Source organism: Anser anser, assembly GCF_964211835.1.
Source record: "Anser anser genome assembly, chromosome: 12".
NCBI classification, from domain to species: domain Eukaryota; kingdom Metazoa; phylum Chordata; class Aves; order Anseriformes; family Anatidae; genus Anser; species Anser anser.
Genome location: NC_139733.1, coordinates 2,934,575 through 2,958,726, shown reverse-complemented (window position 1 = coordinate 2,958,726; position 24,152 = coordinate 2,934,575). Strand labels below are relative to the sequence as shown.

General features: G+C 39.8%; 1 protein-coding gene across 19 annotated transcripts in view; it reads left to right on the top strand.

Moving 5' to 3' along the window:
* The window catches only part of CACNA2D3 (calcium voltage-gated channel auxiliary subunit alpha2delta 3), a 509,008-nt gene that overhangs the window by 35,659 nt on the left and 449,197 nt on the right, over window positions 1-24,152 (top strand). For 5 of the 19 annotated variants that reach the window (XM_083795939.1, XM_083795936.1, XM_083795926.1 and 2 more), the window contains exon 1: window positions 13,342-23,976. The exons of 5 other annotated variants lie outside the window; for them this stretch is intronic. In XM_083795939.1, coding sequence (XP_083652065.1) covers window positions 23,858-23,976 — 119 coding nt within the window. In that variant the 5' untranslated portion in view covers window positions 13,342-23,857. Of the gene's footprint in view, window positions 1-13,339; window positions 23,977-24,152 lie in introns of those variants that run through there. 9 more of the 19 variants (XM_083795917.1, XM_083795940.1, XR_014571620.1 and 6 more) reach the window with 5 other exon arrangements.

The window sequence follows — 24,152 nt, the reverse complement described above, 5'->3', positions numbered from 1 at the left end:
TTTAGATGATTGCTGAACAGTGCCATATTTCCTGGCTTCTGAAATGAAACCATTTTGATTTTTTTTTGCATATTTTCTTATTCACCTTCTTTTACACAGCAGTTTGAATTCCTTTTAGAGAAAAGAACCTTGGTAACAGGCTTTCAACTTTGTAGTGCTTGTGAGGCAGTCATTAATGGAGCCATTTTGATATACTTTTTTCCATGGCAGCCTTAAGCTGGAGACACAAGTGGATCTTCAGTTTTTATTTGAACTCTTGTCTTTAGGTCTTCATGTTTTTGATGAATGGATGCTGCTTTTGAGTTTCTAAATATATGTTGGAAATACCTAAAACATATTAAAGGTCTCTTAAGTGGAAAGAGAGTGAAGCCCATAAATAAAGCATGAGAGACATGCTTTTGGAGACATGTCACACCTGTTGTGGAATTTGCATTGTGAAATTTCAGAATATCAGGCTGTTTTTAGAAAGATACATCATTAGAAAAAAATTACTTCAAAGAGTTCCTTGCCTGCTTGAGTTGGGAGTGAAAAAGTGACTTAATGCTTTGATCCTTCCCAGGAAATCAAGCAATGTAAAGGGCGGGGGGGGACGCTGTGTTTGTAGAGTAATGTTATGCTGCCTACAAGTACAGTGTAGATGCTTATTGGCTCCTGCAGACTACATCATCATACAATTTTCAGTCACTGTAGGACTACCCATTTTCTGTATCAACTTCTTGGTGATAAAATGTTAATAAATCTGTGATAACAAAAACAGTAAGTTATCTAGCCACGCTTACTAGGTGAGTGGCTTCAAATTCAGCATTACTTTTCAGAGAAAGAGTACTGTCAACCATAAAATGCTTAATCCCAGTATAAATGTTTATCTAAATATTCTGTGAATTCTTATGCACCCCTCTTGAGGGGAAGGAGGAGAAGAGAAATGTTACCATATCTGTAGCCAAGCTTGAACTTTGCTTTATAGTGAATGTACACACGCTCAAAAAGGATTAGACTCTAACATCTAAGACTGGTTTTAGATCCTCTACTTGTCATTCATTATGTGCATAAAAACAGCTGAGGACCTGGAGGAAGATAGGATGTAGATAAAACAGCAGCATCTTTCTCTGGGTAGAGGAGCCCATTTCTGATGCATGGCACTAGGAGCCTGCAACGACTGGGGGGAGAAGTCAGTACAGAGAGCACAAGTGCACAAGCTGTCAGGAGTGAAGAGCTGGCAGTGAGCAAGGAGACTGCTTCCTTGCTTAGCTCTTGCTGTGTTCAGGGAAACGGGACCTGATACTGTCTCACTAAAGATGAACAGGATTGCATCATGAAATGTTTGGCTCTGTCACCCATTTTGCTTAAGAACAGTTATCTGCAGGATCCTGTAGTTGCTATATGGCAACCCAGGAAGTTATTGCTGTTCCCTGGTGTTGTGACTCTGCTTTTCAAGCCAAGCTTTGCAGCTGACCTTTCAAATTTGAAGTGCTGTCTTCTGTAGCAGAATATGACACTTCCTTTTTCAAGTAATACTAGAGCATTCAAGCTCTGCTTTTTCTATTTTGAGACATCATTTTTCTAAACTTTTAGTCCTCTGTAAAGGGGTGGGGATTGGAGAATAAAATAGTAGCAAATGCTTTTAAAGATTCAAATGGTGATGGGAAATTATTTTTCAAGTTTTGTCAACTGTAGTTACAGTTGCTTTTTTTGTCATCTTTATTTTTTGTCATCTTTATTCTGAGCCTGTAATACATATTACGTTGGCTGCAGGTTGTTGTAATGGGAAAACAACTTATGTCTGTAATGTGGATCTCCCTGGACTTATTCCCTGTAGTGAAAATGCTGACCTGGATAGAAGTGGTTATCTCTGACCAGGACAGTGGTTCCTCCTCTCTGCTACCTGTGTCTGGTAGTGACTGGGCTAGCTCTTTAGGAAAACAGTAGGATAAAAGTAAGAAAGTATGATAGGAATAAATAGAGTAACTTTCACATGTGGAGAACACTTTTCCTAGCACACTATCATATATACTAAAAAGAACGAAAATTCTGTGGGGTTCAGTAGCCAAGTTCTGTTTTGTTTCCTTGCCAAAGAATAAAACTTTTTTTAAAAGTAATAGATCTTGTGAAAGATGCATTTATTGGTTTAAGAACTCCTTTTAATAACACTTAATTTGTAATTGAAAACTGTTTTCATAATTGGTAAAGATTTCCCAAGAAAATTGGAATACAAAATCAAGAACCAAGTCTTGAGCGCTTTCTCAGAGGTGGATCCCGTTAACATACAGGTTTGACTCACTATAAATGAAGCTACTATTTCTGTTATTACTTGCTCTTCAAACAGCTCATGCACTTAAAAAAGTACTTGTGTAAAAGACAAGACTGAATAAATGTGTTTCTTTTCTGGGCTGTGTGGGTACAGGATGTGTAGGATGTGCATACATGCTAGTGTTGGCTACTACAGTTATTGGTTAGTGCTATTCAGATACATTTTAAACATGCATGGCATTAATGAAGGTGGTTTGTATTATTTTGGAGACAGATTCTGGCTTTACAGCCTGTTATCGTTTTTTAGATAACACTTAAGATGAACCGAATAAGAATTATTACTCTGGGATGGAAATACTGGCTGCTGTTTTTGAGTGGAACACAATTGTAGTCAATTCTCACCGAGTAAGGCATCTGAACTGCTAGATGCTTTTGAAAATCATAGCAGATGTCTATCTCTATTTATAGGTGCTCAAACAACATCTCAGAATCTGGTCTAATTCTGAATTCTGGGCTGATTTTTTGGGGGGGAGATTCGGAGTTTGAAAAAAAAAGTCCTGAATTGCCACTGCAATTTTAATGGTAAATTAATGCAGGAAAATGGGTGATCTGTTTTATTAACTTCTTTTTGGTAAATGCTGTGAACGTTTTGCAATACTTGCAGGATGTTTTAAAGTAAAACAATGCAATATCACCAGAAACTTAATGTTCACAGAAATACTAACAAAGGTTCTTCTCCATGACATCGTTAGGATACAAATCCTCAGTAGTGCCTTCTTCTGACTTTTTTTTTTTAACCTTTAGGCATCACCATCAAAAGTTGTTGATCCATTTGTATGTTAACCTGTCTAAGGTATGTGTACCTTTGAGCGAGGCATAGGTCTTTGTTTTGGTTGTGATGGGAAGCAGATACGTTAGAGCCTTGGACTATCTTGTTCCATTATCATCTATTTCCTGAAGCCTTTCTGTGAAGCTATTTGCATTCTCTTTTCTTCAAGAAAAAAAGAACCAGAGAAATATTTCTGAAGATACTTTATCTTTTTATTTTAGTTAAAACACAGTTAAACCTAAGTTTTCTTAACTTGCTGGAAACTTCAGCCAGACCTTTTGATCCTCTTCGTCCAGTCCCAGAAAGAGCACAATCAAGAGGGCTTATTTGGTGTCAGCTTTCTGCTTTTCCGTTTGCAAGGGTTGGAAAGGCAGTTCTGGAATGAGGCCAGATATATCAAACATCCACAATGTAATCTAAACATTATGTAATGTGCATTTAAAATTATTGCTGACCAAGTTCTATTGGCTAAACATTTTTACTGAATTCTGTTCTCCTTTCTGCTATTGATGTGTGTGTGTGTCTCAAAATGATTTCTGTACTTGAGCTTCCCATAAATGGCTCAGTTCGGTTAGGTGAGGAATAGGATTCAGTCAGGTGTTTGTTTTCAGCTTCAGTTATTCTGATGCTGGTTTGTTGCTCCATTCTGTCCCTTCCCCCCTTAAATATACACAGAGAATGTTAAGGAATATCTAGGGCAAATGAGTTTTGGCTGAGCTTGGTCATAAAGAAAGCCCAAGACACAGCACAAATTTCACTTAGATGTTCCTTTACCCAGCTGGGTCAGGAGGGTACTTTGTTAAATCATACAACATTTTTTGTCTTGCAAGCTAGTCATAATTTGACTCATTGAGCCTTTCAGTACTTACAAGACTTATTTAAAAAAAGAAAAAAAGGGAAAAAAAAGAAAAAGATGGAGAGTGACTTACACAGGTAGATAGGGTTAGGACAAGAAACAATTTTAAACTAAAAAGAGAGATTTAGATTACAGGTTAGGAGTAAATTCTTTACTCAGAGGGTGATGAAACATTGGCATAGGCTGCCCAGAGAAGCTGCGGATGCCCCATCCCTGAAGGTCAAGGTCAGGTTGGATGAAGCCCTGGGCAACCTGGTCTGGTGGGAGGTGTCCCTGCCCATGGCAGGGGGTTGGAACAGTGTGGTCTTTAAGATCCCTTCCAACCCAAGGCATTTTGTGACAAACTATTTTCTAGGTGGGAAAACAGCTTACAGTCATTTGGCAGTAGATCATAGGCAAAAAACAAAAAAACCATGCAGGATGGGAATGGTCAGGGGAAGTGTGGGGACTTCGGTGCCTATGCATTCAGCATAGGGTGCTAGAAGGACCTTGACTGTGAATGCTACAGGGATGCTTACATCCTGATTTGAAGATGTTGGCTTGGCAAATACCTTGTCTCTGCTTCTTTTCGTTTCAACTCCTTTTTAGGTTATGAAAGGTTCAGGAGCGAAGTGGAAAATTTCCGGGCCTTGGCATGTGGTGACTCTGACCTTTATGATGACATTGATTGATGATCTGGGTGTCACAGTCTAGAACTCCCTGCCAAGCGGCCTTGGCCATTGTTCCCCAGGAAAGGAGGAGACATGGGGCTGGGGTTGAAGTAGCAAGCTTGTGAAGCTGAGACAAAATCCTGCGCACTTCATTGCTGGGGAGTCTAAGCTTGGGCCCTCAAGGAGGCCAGTACTGGAATAAGTAGGCTGTTTTACTTTTTTTTTTTTCTTTCCCCTTTCTTAGAGAATAACAAAATAATCGTTTATGGAGATAGAGTAAATTGGGCATCCTTTGGGGGATGCCTTTAAGGGAGTTGTTTTTAAGCATCTGTTGCCATCTTGTCAGCCCTCTGTCATTCACTAGGTAAGTTGTTTAAATTTTGTCCCACCATTCAGACAATTTACTGTTATCTGGCCTGCTTTTTTTGAGTAAAATAAGGGGTTTACCCAGGATGAATTAAGTCCCACTGACCCATTATTCTTAATGGTTATGAATGGGTGAGAGGCAACAGCGGCTTAACAGTAAAACGAAGTTCTGATAAAAATGAGGAAAGTCACTAAAATTACTGTGGAAATAGTACAAATTAGCCAAACATGAAGGTTTTAGAGGGTGCTATTAATGTGTTCAAGGCCTACTTTGCAAGGTGAATTAATACAAAATATTTTCATCTTACTTCTTGCAGCAGCAGGCATCCAGAATAATAGTGTATGGCTTTTATTTGTGTGGTTTATGAGAGTGGAAAGGACTCTAACTTGCCTCTCAGACTGTACTTAAAACTTGCGGTGTTGGAATGTACCCTTGTTAGCACCACGTGCCACCTTAATGAAAGGTTTATTCCTAAATGAACCTGATGGACTGCAGAAAAAAACCACATTTGTCTTGGATGAATTTGCATGTTTTGAAGGATAATTATCATATCCTTCAAAAAGAAAATTGTTTGTAATTACAATTATGTTCATGGTAGCAGGAAAGAAGCAGTATATAATAATGAGGGAAGTGTGTATGCTGTTTCTTTTCATACCTATTTTTTAATAATAAGTTATTAAAATATATTCTTTATCTGCTAGATTTTTTTTCATTTGTCTGCAGAGTTTTCAACAGAGTTTTCTTGGGTAGTACAGAACAGAGGTCTCTATCTTTTTACTTTTCAGTCCTCAATTAGCACAGTGAGGGGAAAACAGAAATTGTGAAGTAATGTATGAAGTGACCAGGTGAGAGTTCTGTATAAATAAGCCTGTTTTAATGCTTATTCGAAGTAAAATAAGATTGTATAGCAAGTTCTTTGCACACTGTGTGGAACACAGGTTACCAGAGTGCTCTTGAAGACGATGCAGTGTGCTGCCAGTCATGTGGCAGTGATGCTGTGCATCAGCAGCACTTGGACAGTTTTCCCTGGAACAGATTTTAGGCTCGTGGACTGAAATTCTGTGAAGTCCAAGTGTAAATGAAATGTTGTATTTAGAGATGAAAGCTTTAACTGGATATTTAGTGTAAATGATGGTGTCATTCATTGCTAACTGTTTGCTTATATGTTTTGTTGGACGCAGACTATAGGATTAGAGCAACTTCTTGCCTAAACCAGAACTGCCAAACTTACTTTGTGGATGCTGCGAGGTTTGTGGACAAACCACAACTTCTTCATGCACAAATGTGTGGAAGATCTTGATCTGAATGGATTCCTCCTGGTATAGGACTCTGAGCTTGTTCAGCTGCTGATGGAAGATAGCAAATACTCCTAGGTCCAGTCTAGGACTGTAGTTGGCAGGGCTATGTCACCAGGTGTGTATATGTACATAAAAGCTTTTATCTCATCAAATGGTTGCTCTCGCTGGTCATGAATCAGAACGGTCATGAAGCATTCATTTTCTTTGTGTCTTGAGTCTTTTAGACTCCAAAGAATTAAAAATGCATCACAGGTGATGTGAGAGAAGAACAAGTTGTCTTTAGGCAAGTCCAGGGTGGTTGTACTAATAAAATCTTAGTAACCACTACAGAAAAGTGAAGTGTTGAGGCACAAAGTAAAAGCTGAAATGAATGAAAAGGATCTTAATTCTGTATTTAGTATTTTCTTTTTCACTTGGACTGGCAACTTTTAATGCCGAATTTTTCCAGAAGTAAAAACCTTTCCAGTTGGTAGTTTCAAAGCTGGACAGGTTTTAACCAGTACTTTTACTGATACTGTGAATTCCTGCTCAAGCAGTAACACAGTCGGTTACCGTAACTATCTCTGTATCAATCTGGTACTGCTATTTCTAGTATCCTAGTTCACATACTTAACATTTAGCTGGTATGTTATTTTGTAGGTTTTGTATATTCTCATCTTAAAATAAGGGGACTCAGCTGACAGTAGAAAATTCACAGTATCTTCTCATTGTAATAAGTAATCAGCTTGTCTCAATTCAAAGGTTTACTAGCCTGTTCCTTAGAGACTGACAGGTTTGATTCACATCCTGCAGGCATGCAACTATTACTAGTATCACTGTTAGCCACTTTACAATTTAATTAACACAAAGTTGTCAAGCTTTTAAAGTAGCCTAGGGCTTCTGCTAGGACAAAACATGTTAAATATGCTCTGCTAATGCCACCTGCTGATGCTGAGAGTACATATCTGCCTGCAGTTTCCTTTCACGTGAAGTTGTTATACACAATGCTGTATCTGTTCAATGAGTAACTTTTCACATACTGTCCTAGTGCTATTTTAGTTCCATAGTAATGAATTAGTTCCAGTTCTTATTCCAGCTTGCAGTAATTTAGTTTTAGCTGTAGTACATTTCCTAAAGTATAATTCTTGCTATAAAAAAGGCACCAAAAAGCATAGTCCTTGTTCTCACTGTGTTCTGTCTCCATCTCAGTTCATTGTTAAACAGCAGACTTACAGATTTTATAACACTGTAAGGAGTTATATCTTATTGCCTCTCAAAAAAACTCTTAAGCATGAGAACTTGTATGAAGATATTGGACTTGTATGTGACACTGCAGTAAAACTGCTTGATTTTTGTGTCCCAGCATTTTGCTTTCTCTCTGTAGCAGAGAATTTGTGTACAAGGCATTCCTCATGATCAGGATCACAAGGGCAATACAGAACTGTATTTATTTTATTATTTATTTATTATTATTTTTTGCCCCCCCCCCCCCCCCCCCGGAGTAATCTTAAATGCTATTTAAGCTATTGGCAGCAGGAGTAATCTTAAATGCTATTTAAGCTATTGGCAGCAGGCAGTTAGCACTGTAAGGCATGCTACAGTTGCACTTCTTTGTTTCCTTTTTTTATGTATTTCGCAATGGATTCCTTTTTTTTAAACCTTACATTTGAATTTCTCTGCTTGCACAGTTCAGTGTGATGTAAACAACCAAAACAGTCAAGTCCTAGAATATGTCCTAGAATCAACCTGTGTCAACCTGTACATAGAGTAATTGACTAGGTCTGAATGAGACTGTTGAAAATTAGGGGAAGACTTTGAAAAGTTCTAAGTTATTGCAAGTCTACATTTAACATCAGGCTGTTAAAAAGGCACACCTTTTTTGGGAAAATGATACACTAAAATATGTCAAGCATGAGCTTAAACTACTGAAAGAGACCTCATTCCACTTAAGAAGGAAGTGAAGAAAAGGAAGTAGTGAAAATTAGAGCAAAGTAGCTTTTTTGCTTGTTTCCTATAAAAAGAATGTTTTTTCTTTTTAAACCATAAATTTTGGAAGCAGTGGAGTAGCAAGGACTAGAAGTTACTCCATGTAAATTTACATTGGATCTAGTACTGTGGGACTATTGTTCTTGGTATTTAATCTGTTCTCTGCATGGTTGGATACTGGATATTCCTGTGTTTTATTGACCATTTCCTAGGAGAAAGGCTGTGGGAAGCATGTAATCCAATGGCAAGTCTAAGCAAATATTACAACTCATTTGCAAAGGCAGAAATAGATGTATAAAGTGGAGGTAGCTGCTAATGAAAGCTTTCTGTGATTTCCATGTACCATTAGCTTATCAGCATACTTGCTCTTCTTCCTTCCATTCCTGGAGACCAAGAGTTGATTACTGTACCATATCATGAAGCTCAGGGACCTGGTCATCCAGAGGGATGTTCATGACAGCAGGTTCCAGTAAATCTGTGGAGTTGTGGACCATCTAATCTGTATTTGAAAGAAATTCTTATCTTCTTGCTCATTGAAGATTTAAAGTCTGGAAACCAGACCAAGTATTTTGTTTTAGTTTGTGATAAAGCACTCCAGGCTACATGTCCTGACAGTGATATATTTATACATCTATGATATTCAGCAGTCCTTCCCTGGAAGGGGATTGTTAGCCTTGATAATGTGCATAGCAATGGAATAAGACCGGAGTTTTATGCTAGCCAATGCTCTATGTACTAACAATGAGTACACGGGGAACCTTTGCTTCATTGTAAATGGATGCTATCAGGCACTTTTTTTTTTTCCCATTGATTAGTAGAGTGGTAAGGACAGTGAAATCAGAAATGAAAAGGAAGTGAAACCTCTTGCTCTGCCTTCTTTAATAGGGAACATTATGAGTAGTGTCCAATGTACTTTTTGCTGCATCCTGTGCATGTCTCAGTTTCTGAACTTGCATCCATATACAAAATAAGTGAGAAATGCCCATCCCTGTGAAGTGAGGAATTTGGTAGCATTTTGTATCCACTCTACAGAGCTCTAGATGATGGGAAGGGTACCGCTTGAAAGAGCTGTCTGCTAGGCTTCTATTAACACCAGTAACTTACTCCTACAGTAACGTCTCTGCATGCTTGGCGGAATGGCCCCCTAAAGGCATAAGGATTCTCACATCTGCTTGCCACCTCTGTGGCTAAGGATTTAATAGCTGAAACAAGATCTGCTTCTGGGGTTTAGTATTTAATTTCTATTTATGACAAAGCTTTTCATTAGTTGTTCTGAAATGTGTACTTTGGTCCTCTCAGAACCTTTCTCTTTAGCTCATCTGATTCAACAGCTGTTGTCAAAATGCTTCAGAAGCTTTATATTCACAAATCTTATTCAAATCCATTTCATTTCTTTTTCACTGTGTTTTTATTTCTAGTTTTAAGTGTCCCAAAGTAAACAAGTGTTCCCCTACTCATAAAAGAAAAACTAGTCTGTCTTCCCCTTGTGGATGTTGGGGCAGTTATCTTTTTACCTGCCATTATTGTGCTTCATTCTTGTGTGGCAGTGCATTTGTTTTATTGCCTTTGTGTCACATTCCCAGAAATAACAAAATTCTGTTCTAGTAGAATAAAACTTTTACTTTTTTTTTTTTCATTTTTATTCAATGTGAAATGTTTTTAGTAATTGAGAGAAATGTTTGGACTCTGAGTTTTTGCATGCTGTCTCAGAAATACCCATCTTGTGGTTTAAAATACAAAAGGAGTCAAGACCTGTGACTGACACTGTACCAATCCGTCTGTCAAATGCAATCTCAATGGTTTTCTGTGGTGGTCTTATGGAGGAAGATGAGCCTATTTAACAGGGATGTTGAAATTGCTTTATAGCACTTGCTCTCTGAACATGAAAAACACTTTTGCCACAAAAAGAAAATAAGAGCTAGACCTTTATTCCTTGCTGATTTAAAATCACAGTTTACTTTTTTTTTTTTTAACTGAGGTTGTTAAATGATAAGTGAACTTTTACTTGGGCAGGCAATTGCTTATGAATAAGTTCCATTTTAAAGTAATCTCAATTCCTAGAATAAGAGTGTCTGGGAAGGAAAAAACAAAAAGGATAGTTTGATTTCCATAAAGTATTCTGAAGCTGTTTCTCTTGTCTACAGATCAAGAATTTGAGAACGTGCTTCTTCTGTGTTTTAATTTTATGAGGCCACAGGCAAAAAATAAGAGCAACTTGTGCTTGCCTGTTCCCAGCTGTGTCTCTCTCCTGTGCTTGACCACCTCTTCTCTGTCTAAATGACTGTTGCTGATCAATACTTACAGAATGCAAAAACTTACTTAGAAGATAAACTGTATCACTGAATTTATGACTCCTGGGAGGAAGGAAATATATCACTAATTTGGAAGTCTTGCATTGTAGGTCAGGAGAATATGGGCTCTGGTACAGTAAACTGAAATTCCAATTAATGTCAATGGGTGTTCTGAAGATGACTGAATTGATTAATTTAAAATATATTGAAGATTTCAAACTGGGGAAGCTGAAGGTCCAGGACTGTGAAGGAAAGAGATGAGTACAGTGTACATGAAAGTGGAGTTTCTGCCTTTGCTAATAAGAGGGGATGTAAGAAAACCTGAAGCTGGGGAAAGGGCCTGCTCAAGCTGCCATGCCCCAAGGAGAGCCAACCTGCTGGCTGCTCTATGCCGTGGTGAGGAGCATGGCAAGGGAGACAAAAGACAACTGAAAAGGGAGGGGTGGTTGCTGCAGTAGTATTTTTGTTGGAGGTTTGCTTTTGGGTAATACGTGTAATAGAACTAACAGCATGTGTGTGAGTCGAGACCTCCACCGCTACAGTCTGCTTCGCTTTGGTCTGGAACATGAGCTTGCCTTCTGAGCATGCCTCTCCTGCCCAGCTGCACGGCTCACTGTGAGTGGACTCTGCCTCGGTGCGGTGAGATGCTGTGACAGCAGTTACACAGTGTTGTTGCAGGGACTGTGAGGAGAAAAACTCACTGGCAAGCTGAGAGATGGTACTTGTGTAGAGGCCTACTGAACCCACACAGTTGCAGTGCGAAGGTTGTGCCATCTTAAGTCACAGAAGAAAATTGGTGCTAAATGATGGATTTTATCACTGAGGAGTAGAATTAAGAAATGTTACAAAAGTTCAAAACCTGTGCTTTAAACATAGATCTTGCTTTTCAGTCTAATGGTGGCTTGACCTCCCCTGTGTCTGTCGTATTTTTTAGTTGTATCCAAACATGCAAGTGCAGTCTCAGTCCAACAAGTAAACCAAAGGGGTTTCATGCGAGTCTCCCTACATGTGTTTTTAAGAGGAGAGAGACTAATGAGGGGTTACAGAGGAACCGGTATCTGATCTTCATGCACTCCTTAATGAATGATGAATTCTGAATTCCCTTTTGGGAGCCCAAGGTAAAGATGTGCATATCTAACTCAGACAATGCTCAGATGCCTATGATACATAAGAAAACTCCTCCTAATCCAGAAATAAAGGTTCACCTTGCTGGCAGACTTTGCATGTAATTTGAATATTGTGCATATGCTAACAAAACGCCAAACTTTACTTAGCCTGTGAACTTTTGAACTGATTAAGAGCAGACTTTTTCCACTGTCAAGTTTTCATTAAATTTTAAAATACATAGGTAGGTCTGTGGTGTCAGCAAATAAAGAATTTCTCTGAGCAGGATTCAGAGTCAGGGCTTGAGGATCTGAATTAGTGGATCACTGCTCCAGCTGTCATGGTGGTACTTTTTATATAGCATTGTACCTATTAGCTAGCAGCCGAGGGCTTCTACAGTGGAGGCATATTTACAGTGCATGCATAATCTTCACAGCTGATGACTGTTTTCACAGCCTTTCTAATAGAATAGGTTTCCCTACCCACAACAAACAACTTGCAAGCTCACTGCATATCTCTTCCTAACCTCTTGCTGAGCCTTGGCAGTCTGGCACAATGGCAGATTCTGCAGCTGTTTTATTTAATGACCTGGAAATGGCATTATACGGGTGCAGACTTAGTGTTAACCCGTGATTGATGTGTTATTTCACTAGGTAACTTACTACGGGCGTGTATTAGTGCAGAACAGATTTGTTTCACTGCACACAATAGGTTCATTCTTCACTAGATAAATATAATGTGAGTAATTGCAGTTCATTATGTAAATACCTCCATATGAGACTTTTATGGAGTAGTAATGGATTTTGCAGAATATTTTCTCCTACAAAGGGTATGATTCCATTGTTTTTAAAGCAACATAACAGTGTCCATCAGGAGGAGGGCTTCCAGGCTTGCTAACTTACAACACTTGGTATGACTCGATTTGAACTGAATAGTTCTGAGAATAGTTCTGACTGTTCAAACATCCCACCACCTGCTATTTGGGGGTGGCACAGGGAAAGGGAGGAGGACAGTACTTTTATCATAAGCTTCCCAATTTTGCTCTAAGTGCAGCGGTTCAGTAGAGGAAGAAAAACAAAAAAAAAAAACAAACACCAAAAAAAAAAACACCAAAAACTTAGGCACCAAAAGGAGACAATGCTTTTAAATTTTGGAAATGCTGATTGGTCAGTGATGATGTGTAGGAATACAAAATGAAGGTCTGCTTGGTGTGATTAAAGACTATTTTTTGTTTTTCTCAAGCATGTAGAAACAAAGTGAACAAGAATGGAATTAAAAGTAAAACATTGCTGTAAACAAAGGGAAAGAGAAAGGATGGTTAAGAATGTGATGGAGAAGAGGAGAAGTTCAGGTTCTAAAGACACAGCTGCTTGTGGCAGTACCAGAGAATATCTCCAACATAAGAAGTTTCTTCCTAAATCCTAAACTTTGACGGGTTTTCTTCAATTATTTCACTTCCTGTCTCTGTGTTAGTACCAGTACAGAGATAATATATTTTGTTGCAACAACAGAAGTGCGTTCTATTTTGGAAAATGAGTAGGTGTTTTGTTGGTGAAGGATCATTGAGAATGAAATATTTGAGACCAAGAAGAATAGTCCTGTTGACGTAGGATTTTAAAACAAAACAAGTGAAAAACTATCTTAGAGTATGCTTTTAACTCCTATCTATTCATACTTAACTGCAGATTTGTGACTAAATTTTGCTTGCTGGTATGGGAGAAAAAAAAACAAAACAAACAAACAAACAAAAAAAAAAAAAATGAAAACCTAATCAGCCAAATAAAGAAAACAAACAAAACCACACACACACAAAACACCAGCCCTTACCTGGCTGCACTTCCACCTCAGATTGCAGTGTTTCCATAAAACTTTTCTTGCTTTCATAACGTGGTAGCACGCCCCTTGATTCTCAGCACTAAAAACTAAATGTGTGAAAACTTACTTTGGCATTACTGTTGGATTCCACTGTTTTTCAAATAGGAAATTGTTTTTGCTCCTTATGCTGTCTGGAAACACCAAGATGCACAAAGAATACTGCAGTTGGTCAGCTCTCTGAAAGGAGAGGTCACACACGTTTGCAGAAATGGATCTTTCTGTTGTGTACGGGAGAAATCCAGCCAATACTATCATGTATTTGGAGAACCCTAACAGGCTTCCCATCTACTAGTGTTTCTAGAATATAGAGAACAGAAGCCTTTCTGTTTTGCTATAGCTACGTTCCTTGCCTATTGAACAAAAAATCTGTAATGAGAAAAATAGTTTAAACTGACTTAGAAAAAACAGCTCAAGTCTATAATTGAAAGAAAGGAAAAGCCAAATAACACAGCTGCTTTATGTAATGGCTAGTCTGTCTTCAAACAACTCGGCTGTGAAATGATGCAAGCCTTGAGATTATTACTTGTCCCCATTGGCAATTTGTATTCTTGAAGAGTGTGTGTGCATGCACTACTGTATTTCAGTCTCGGTGGGGGTGGCAGGATGCTGGGTGGTGCTTGTACCAATTGTGGTAAATAAGGTCAGTTAGGACACTTTTTTTTTCTAGATAAATCCCTCGTTGCTTCATCTACAGTTTTTAAAAATGTAAAACTCTGGTTCTCTTGGTAATTCAGTGAAGGCAAAATGCCCAGAAAGATGACATATGTTGTCTTCAGCTACTGCAGTTTCCTGGTCTTAGACTTTTCTTGAAGCTGTAGCTGCTGCTCTAAGAAATGCTGCTTGAAGTGTCTGCTGTTGTGGAGTGCTGCTTTTCTCTGACAACAGAGCCATGTTAGCAGATGTTCCCCAGGATAGTATGAAAGAGATGATCAGCTTTGTTAAAGGGTTGTCTTGACTGTATGCATCAGTAGGTTAAAGGCTGGACATGTGCTGATTATACCTGGAATAACTTCCAGCATTGTCTCAGGAAACAAGTAGTAGCCTTTTGTTTGCCTGGATATGGAGATCTTGTCTCTTCAGAGCTCTGCAGCTTCTCAGCAGTGTTGGCTGCTTTTCTTTGCCTATGGTCAATTAGCTTACTTAACCAACAGAGGTGAGAGTAGATCCACTAGCTTTGTGACAAGTGTAATACCATAGATTTTCCAGTTGTGCGTTTATTGATGTGAATAGCTTGACCTAAAGGATCCAGAGAAAGTATTTAGTTGCAACTTGATCCCTCCCCAGTCTCCTTCAATCTCAGTTGTGTGTGTGTGCATGTGTACAGTTGTCTTTTTTTCTTAAAACTTTTATTTGCCTGCTTAGCAGAGTAAGGGCAACAATAGGAGAGCTAGTAATGCCAGCCATTACCTGCTGTCGTGTGAGGGGAGCACAGTTTGAATGGGGGAAGCTGTCTTAGGAGTCCCTTCATCAGGACTGAGTTGTTTAGTGCCATTCTGTCACTTGCAGGCAATGAATTTCCAACCTTGTGCCATGGTGCAGCATCCTGATGAAATGTATCAGCAAGAATTCTGACTTTTAATATTCAAATATTATATAAATTTGTATGTAACATGGAGGTCTGTGCTTTTTAATCTCCTCCTAGGATTTCTTTTTCTGAATCTAGGAAGCAGTAAGTCAAATCACTACAGTGATTACAAAAGTATCTATTATATAAAAGCATTGAAGTATGTGTATCAGTTAACATACTACATGAAAATATGTAGGTGTAGTGTCTCAGAAATGCAGCGATATTCTATTATCCGAGTACTACCACAAAGCTGTTAACAAACAGGAACTCCTATTGAAGTCTTGCAGTGATAATTATTCTTTTCCTTTAAAAATAAACTGACTTCAGATCTTAAATAGCTTGAAAGAAAGTAGGGAGTTTCCTGGAACAGCTGCTTGAGAGAAGAATTTTAAACAGTAAGTAGATGACACCTTGGGTGGAGGTTCCCTGGTGAGAAATAAAACCAAAGCGAATTAGCAATGCACTGAGTGGGTCAGTGGTCTCAATCAGTAGCGGATGATAACAGGTACTGAGCTGGCGGCTTTGGCACTTGATTACTAGCCAAGTATCACATGTGCATAGTGCATCTGATATGGATGGCTCTGCATGAATTTCTGACACCCCCCGTTCTGGAGGCTGGGTAGCTGCTGTAGGTTGGATTTGTGGTAATGGCAGAAGTGACCAGAGGCTGTGATTTCAGTGCTTTCTGTTCTCCAGCAGTAAGACTGGGCAGCAGTCTGTATAAGTTGGAAGGTAATGTAGGGTGACATGGCCTTTGCTACATCTATAGAGGAGGCTGCGAGTATTGAATCTAGGCATGAAAGGAGTCAGAAAACTGTTCAGGGAATTTTAGATGCTTTTGTGAGGAAAAAGGGGAATACTATTCTGTTACTTGGCAATAGAGAAAACTGAGAACTCAAAATAGAGACTGACAGCAGTGGGTTTGTAGAGGAATAAAATGATGGTGGTGGGGAGGGGGGAATAAACATATTGGAGGAAAAATAGGGAGTCTTCCTTCTCAGGGGTCAAACTGTGTACCAGACTGCATAATGTTCAGGAGGAGCTCTTTGAGCTTTATCTCTTAAGCTTTCCTGTGAAACACTGACAAGATGTTGTTTCACTTTCTTCTAGCAGCCTTCAGATCTAATTCCAAAAATACAGTTTTGGAGAGAGTTAAGCCTATCTTCCATGAATATGGGGAGGGTTATTTCTAGTGATGTCTGGGAGGTGGAAGGCCTGGTAACTGCACTTTATGTCTTTTTTTGAGGGTGAAGTCCTTGATAAATGGCATACATTACTGATTAACGAAATATCACCTTAACCAAAGGGTGGTGTCGCTGGTCTTTTGTAGTTAATTATAAAGCACAACCACTTTGATCAAATGTATCAAATCCTTTATATTTATTTTAATCCCCAAGTTTATAACAAATTAAAGATGAAGAATAAGTGTTTTCCTGACAAGGGTGGGGAAAAAAGCAACTCAGAGCACTGAGGTGGGCTATTGCTTGTAATGTTTAGAAAAGTTTGGCTCAAGACTTTTTCTTGTATATTTGCTATTGCCTACCTAGTATCAGTTGCTTTTGAGTAGAATCATAGTGTAAAATGGCATTTGTTCCTTGTGCAGTCATAGGAAGGATGTCTATATTATGGCTTGAAGTTGTTAGTTTTGTTGTTTAAAATAGAGAGAGACATTAAAAAGTAATGAATGTGGCCTGAGTGTTGTTCTTGCAGTGTTAGTGACATGATGTATTAACGGCCTGTGAAATAGAAATGCATGCTCTGGCAAATGTTTTTCCTTATTAGTATATTTATGGCCATTAGTTTTGCTTTTACTTTACACCTTTTAAACATACACCTGCTTTAATTCATTTTTAAACTAACCTACTGCTTTTAGCAAATGAAGCCTGAGCATCCCAGGGTATGTGGTGTCAAGCGAGATTATTAACAGAAGTAGAACTGGACCACTTAGACACAAGTCAATTTGAAACCCCAATGTGAGAGACAATCCTGTAGGTTTTTCTGTGATAGGGTGTTGTTCTTTGTGGTGCCAGAGGCATTCATTATGCTCAACTCCAGCATTTCCACTGATTCTGGGTGTTGGAGGAGTATTGTCCTAATACAAGATCTGTTTCATCAGCTTATAGGGAGCAAGATTTCAACTAATGCTTGCTAGAACAAGCAGCTTGTGTTGGTGGGGAAAGGAAAAAGCCATCCTAAATTTGGTTCTTACCCAGAGTAACAGTAACCACTGAAGAAGGGAAGCTTGATTCACATAAAGCAGTAAGTCTTAAATAGGCTTTACCAGGTTGCTGTTGTGACCTTAGTACAACTAATGAATTACCTAACCTCTTTTATTCAAGGTTAAATAAATTAATTTTAAACTTCAAATAGTTAAATATATTTGCCATTTCCCAATATTATTTTAGTCTAATTGGGACTTGTTTGCCTTTTGATAATCCTTGGTGGTCTTACTCTGCGACTGTGATCAGGTATTTAAGACAGTCCTATATCTTCGCTCTTCAGGATTTTTTGTATGTTGATGGATTTCTTTCTTTCTTTTTTTTTTTTTTGTAAAAAGCCAATGGAATTAATTATCATATGCTTGCTTTTACATGCATGCTATTTCCAATAGTATTTTAAGAGAAGTTTGATTTTCAGGATCAATGTTTGTGATAAATAAACAAGACTCACCAGAACGACAGAGCAGAAGTATATCACAAGTTCATCTACAATTACACAAAACTCATTTTCATTAACATCTCACAACTGGCAACTGTTGACTAAACCGCCAGTTCCTTGATCTGATATTCAAGACTTCAGAAAAGTTCTATTTCCACCTCAAAATTCATGATTGTGATGCAGGAATTAACCAGTGACAGAGTTATAGGCCTCTGAAGTGTCTAATGGCTCTATGTAATTACTTGACATAACGCTGTCTTGTGGATCAAAAGCCATGCTGCTTTCAACTTCATAGCAAAGGCAGTATTTTGAAAATGTTAGTCTAAAGTTTGTGGGTTGCATTCATTTGTATGGTTGGAAACTTAACCTCCCTTGAAGACATGACAGGTCAACAGATGAGACTTCAGCAATCAATGCAAAAGAAGCACTCCCTGAGAGTCTGCTCAGTACTACTTCCTTTTGGTTCTGGGCAGGTTTCTAACGAGTCATCTCCACACTTAAATACATCATTTTTTGGCATCCAGTGTCTGTGTCCCTACTACTGCAAAGATCTCAAGTAAGAGCAATGCTTTTCCTTACCTTTTGAAGTCTGGGTTTTGGGTTTCAAGTCAATCCTGGGGACCCTTGTCAGAGGAATTTGCAAGGTTTAGATGAACTTTGACAAACCATTGTAAATGTGACTGGGGGCTTCATTCTAGTGTATAGACAGTAGTAATTAGCACTCAAATATGTTGTGGCCTTTAGACTTCATTTGTATTGGCAGAGGAAAAAATGCTCATTTTGTTTGTTTCCATATGTTAGAGCCCTCAATTATAGTTTATCTTTTTAGGTCCTTTCTTCAGTCTTGAAGTATTTTGAATGCATTGAAAGCATTAACGTTTACAACCTCGCACTAGCCTTGGGAGTAAAAAGGTAATTTATTTGCTTAGTGAGGAGTTCATTTCCTAGCTTGACACTCAAAAGAAACCAAATGTAGACTTTGTCTTAATAGTAGAAAATTCAAAATAAAGCTTATGTAAAATGGCATGAACAGACTAGAGCTACAGTGGACTGCTGAAATTGGATTTGGTTAGCTATAAACATCATTAGCTTAAAGCATTCTAGCTTACCATGCAGTGTGAGCTCTCATAGGCTGGGATGTGATAATGCTTTGCTCTTTTACATTTTAACTCCTTGTGGAGATGCTGAAGCCAGCAGAACATAGGCTTTGTAGAAGCTAAATTAGCCATGCATTCCCTGAGGGTTTATGGCAAACTGTGAGGTTTATTTGGTGTCGAAGTGTGCTGAAGATAACATGGCAGTAGCCTAAAATGCTACTTATTAATTTTATGTATTAGGATTTTTCAAGTCTGCATTTATTCTCATGTAACAGATTGTATCTGTAAACATAGGTTACATATATCATTAATATTCTTGTGAACTGAAATATTGGACCTAAACAGTATATGCAAACCAGATGATGACACAGCAAACTTGCTCACAAAATACTGATGTGGCTTAGAAATCTTGTAGTATTTTTATTTTCACAGGTTGCTAGCTCATGTGCATTATGTGGAATTGTGATAATTTAATCCAGTGAGTAATGTTACTTGACCTCAATCTTTGTCGTAAGTGGCTTGGAAATGGTATGGGAATGCCTCCTTATTGACTAATAAAACACTTAGATTTATACACATGGGACCTTCATAAAATTCAAAGAATACGTGTACATATGTTAAGTCTCTACAGAATAGGTCTAATGCAGCCTCCTACTCTGATGTACAGCTCACTTGAAACACGGAAACCCATGTTCTCACTGCATGCAAACACTATTTGATGAATCCTTTTACCATTGGGTTGTTTCTAAATAAATCCTGAGCATTCAGACTTTGCCTTTTATCTGACAATCTCAAAGTGCTTTGTGAAGCTGAAATGTCATTTGTTACTCCTCTACCTCTGTCTTCATTTTCCATGTGTGTCTATATAAAACGTACTTAGAGACATAAGGGAAAAGTGGCATGCAGGTTAAAGGCTGGAAAATTTTTCAGTATAGGACATATAGCTCCCTCATACAATTAACTTAATATTTCACTTCCTCCTTTTTTCCCCCCTGTACTTCCCACTTCCTGTGTTCAAAGGGTCATCACTTTGGAAAAACATTTCAAAGAAGATGTATGTGTGGGGGGGACATCTTCATCTCTTAGTCCAAACAAAAAACGCACCGTGGGGAACACAGTTGAAGTTTTAAAGCTTTGTGCTTAGAACCACTGAGTAATACAGTACAAAGCAATTAATAACACCACAATGTGCAGTGTAGCTAAGACTTATCTATTTTTGCAGTATCTGAATTTTCTGATATGTGGAATATAGCTAAGCTGACATATTCCCTCCTCCCCATCTTTATTAATAAATTTTTTGTGGAAGTCACTTGCATCTTCAGCAGGGATTTTAGCACTTTAGCCTTCTGCATTTATTTTTCTCTTTAGATTAAACGATTGTAGATAAGCATCAGAAAAATACAATAAACATTTGTGTTAATTATATTGTTTCCTCCTACTCTTCTCCCATGCACCATATGTTCTCCCCTCTCTTAAGTCTCTCCATTTTTTTTTTATTAGGACTTGATACGTGTCCAATCAAAGACCTCAAAGTACATCGGTGCAAATATGACCCTATTCATGCACCCTTCTATCAGTTTAAATATATCTGTAGATAGACAGAGGAAAACAATGGGAATTGTCAGGTGAAGTTACTCTGTGTCTATCTGCTGGACTTTCCCTTCATCTGTTTCCTGCCTCAGTCTTTGTGTTAAATCTCATGTTACCCTTTGCACTTGACCTGTCTTTCCCTCCTTTTTTTCAGTCCCTTGGTTGTTTTTTTGAATGTGGTTCACTGTAAAAGCTCTGGAGATTCATCAGCTTTCTGACCATGCCTGTGACTTTCTATTGCTACACTTTGTTGTTAATTCATGTGTCCGAATTTTTCTGCTTTCATGGAGCAAGTGGATTCTTTCATTTTCTGAGATAATAAAATGTGCCATTATACTTGATCATTAGACAGAGCAGGCGATTAGATGAGATGTTTTGTATTTTAAAAACAGGGGCTGGGGGAGGATCCAAGTTAGTACACTTGTACGAGGGGCTCTGCTTCTGAGGCCGCTGCCGTGTAAATAACTTTCCTGCACTTAGTGCTGAGATGCCACTACAGTTTTAGGAGCATCACTTCTCTGATCAGTTATCTATATGCACGTTTTTTAGTGGGACCAGCATTTAACAGCTGAATCTGGAAGAATCTTGATCTATAAAAGCGTAAGTGCGTGATAGAAATGCTACATTACTTCCAAAATCTAACTTCATTATTTTGCTTCTCTGAAACTTAGTTTTTTTCTGACTGTTCCAGAACATCACAAGGCTGTGCATTAATAATGATGCACACTACTATCTCCCCATTATAAAGGATTCAAACCTTTTGGCCAAACTTAATGCTTTGCTATTTATTTTCCTTGGTCCTCATGCAAGCCTACTTTAGGGAAAGTTTCTGCATCCACCTCATGAGGACAATGTGGTGGTGGTGGAAACCGTAACATTGGTTTTGGACCTGGTGCCTTGCCTGCAGTGATATCCGTTCCAGGCATAGCCAGTGGTAGTCGGGCCAGGACATGATGCCAGCCCTCTTCTCTTGTGACGGAAAACTTGCCACTTCTAGAAGCCTATACATGCATGTGTGTTAAACCACTGCTACAGCACAGTCAGTGAGTGGAAAGCCCTACTGAAAAGAGCCAAATAACTGCATGAACCTATTGGTGTGTGTTAATGCAAGATGCAGAGAGCACGCTACAGTTTAAGGCATGCAGATGTCTGTTAATGCCAAAGATGGTTGCTGGTCTTGTGCTAGGAATATCGATATATTTTTTTCCTGAGACTAACGATAGTAGAAATAAGATTTTTATACTAAATGAATGTAACTGACCTGTTATATATGAAAAAGGTATAAAATGTGAATCTGGTATGATAGTGAGTGTCTAATAGTCAAGGTTGGACAACTGACTGTCATCTTTTCATAGTAATTAGTGGTGGTTTTAATGTATCTTAAATTTCTTGGGCTATTGAACATAGACACATTGTATGTGCCTTCAGAAAGTTTCCAGGACTTCTGATAATTCCTTGAAGAATGAAGCTAGCTGTTACTTGTCATCAGTGAACTGCGTGCTGACTTAATTGAGACAGGTGAAGATCTGCGTTAATGTAAAAACTAAGCTTGAGTCCTACAAGTTGTTATTACAATTCTCTATCCTGATGTGGTTTTGAAAATGTTTTTTTTTAAAAGCTTAAAAAAACAAAACCACCACGATTAGTGAGGCAGTCCACCTCAGTTCCTATTTCCTTCCGAGTTCTGAAAGTAGTAGTGTTTATGTAATATGTTCAAAGGAGCATGTAATTCATTATATATGGTTAGTCAGCCATGTGCATTTTTACATTTCTGCCTGTAGGTAGGCTGAACACCTGGTGACATGGCAGCGTATTTAAAACACTGTTTAGAAAATCCACAGTAACAGCACGGTTTTGAGCAGTTAAATAATACACAAAACAGCACCAGCATCCCTTCTCACAAATTCCTTCATTGCCTTCACATGAAGGCGGTGGTATGGGCAGGAATGTATATTGGCTATCCCTGGGTGATGGCTGGTGTGTGATGAGAGGTGCAGGTGCGCTATGCCGCTCTTGTTCTATACAGTTTACCTAAGCCGGTCTTCCTGACTTTAAACTTCCAGCTATATGTAAGAAAGCTTTCATCAGCCAGGTGTTAATTGGAGATGTTTGGTATCTTAAAGCAAACTGTTTGGTGCTCTTAGAAAGGATAACGTGGGGGGAAAAAGAAAAAAAAAACACACACACAAGTATTGCACATCTAGCTTCAAGCCAGCAACTGTTAAACAAGTACAGTACACAAAGGCAGGGTGCATGTTCTGGGGGTTTTAATTCTAGCCTGAGAGGGAAGAAACAAGCCCCCCAGAGCGGCCGCGGAGCTGCACTGTGTGATGCAAGGATGACTCAGCCCGGGCTCAGCTCATCCCCAGGTCTTGCCACGCTTATTTCCATTAAAGTTCAACCGCTATTTTTAAGTCTGTGCCTTTGGTGGAGAAGGTGAGAAGGGAGCAGAGGGCGAGAAACAAAAGCAAAAGGAGGGAGGGAGGGAAGGCTCCCAATCGCACCAGCAACCCAAATACCTGAACCAATCCCTCCGGCTCCCCACGCTGCCCTCGCCGTGGCGGAGCTCGGAAGCCGCTCTTCCCTCCGGCAAGGGGCTCCGGCGAGCGCAGATCGCTCCCCCGTTCCTAGGCTCCCGCCGCTTAGCCCGCACCGATTCACTTCTGCTGCATTTCTTTCTCTTCCTTCGCCGAGCCGCGGCTCGCCCCCAGCCCTGGGCGAGCGGGGAGGGAGCCGGGGCCGGGTTCCGGGACACCGGGGCCGGGCTCGGCGGGGCCGCCTTGGGCTCCGTAGCCCCCCCCCCCGGCGATGTGCAGCGCTCCGTCCCGGAGGGGCCGGCTCCCGGCAGCATCCTCGGTCCGCTGCCGCCGTGCGGAGGCACCCTCCCGACGGGGCGGCTCCTCCCGTGCCTGCCTCTGCCTCGGCGCCATCCCGTTAAAAGGCTGCTGCTCCCGCGCCGCCGGCCCAATGCCTGGGCTCGCTCCGGCCGGGCTGGAGGCTGCGGGCTGCCGGCGAGGGAGAGGAGACCTCTAGGCAGCCTGCCCTGCCGCCAAGTGAGCGGGACCCGCGAGAAGACAGCCGCCCCCGGCTGGAATTGAGAGGCTGCTCGCTTGCTGCTGAGGGCACTTTGGAGCAGTAGCAGGTCGCTGAAGTAACTCCGGCACGCTGCTGACTGCGGAGTTGTAAAGAACTACGTGCAAGTGGCTGCAGTAGTGCTGGAGAACGCTTTGCTGTTACCGGGGACACAATAGTTTTCAAGTCAGAGCTTCGCTTCTGGCCCTCCTTCCATTACACAGAGAGGGTCATTCTTGGAAGGGATGAGGATGGAGCTGTGATTTCTTCCAGTGGCGCTCTGGTGGAGGGGGCAAGGGTGGGGAAAGAGGCTTTAGAAGCAAAACCCCACAGCTGCTACGTTCAGATTCACTTGAATTTCCCCACATTTTTTCAGGCGTAGGGAGACATAATGCTAGAGAACTTGAATCTTCTTCGGGCTTTTTGCGGTCTTTTCTTTATCTTCTGGACTGCTTTTAACACAGCCTTAGTGGATGTGGTTGGATCGGAGCAGCAGATCCCCTTGTCTGTGTAAGTCTTTTCATGCTATTTTTCTCAGGACCGTGGTCAAGAACGAGAACTTGCCTGCTCAAGTTCTTATTTTATTTTTATTTATTTATTGCAGGTATTTGACTGCTCAAGGCACCTTTGCTCCTCTGTCAGCCGTTTCTGAAATCATAGTCCTTAACATGCATGGCAGTACTTAA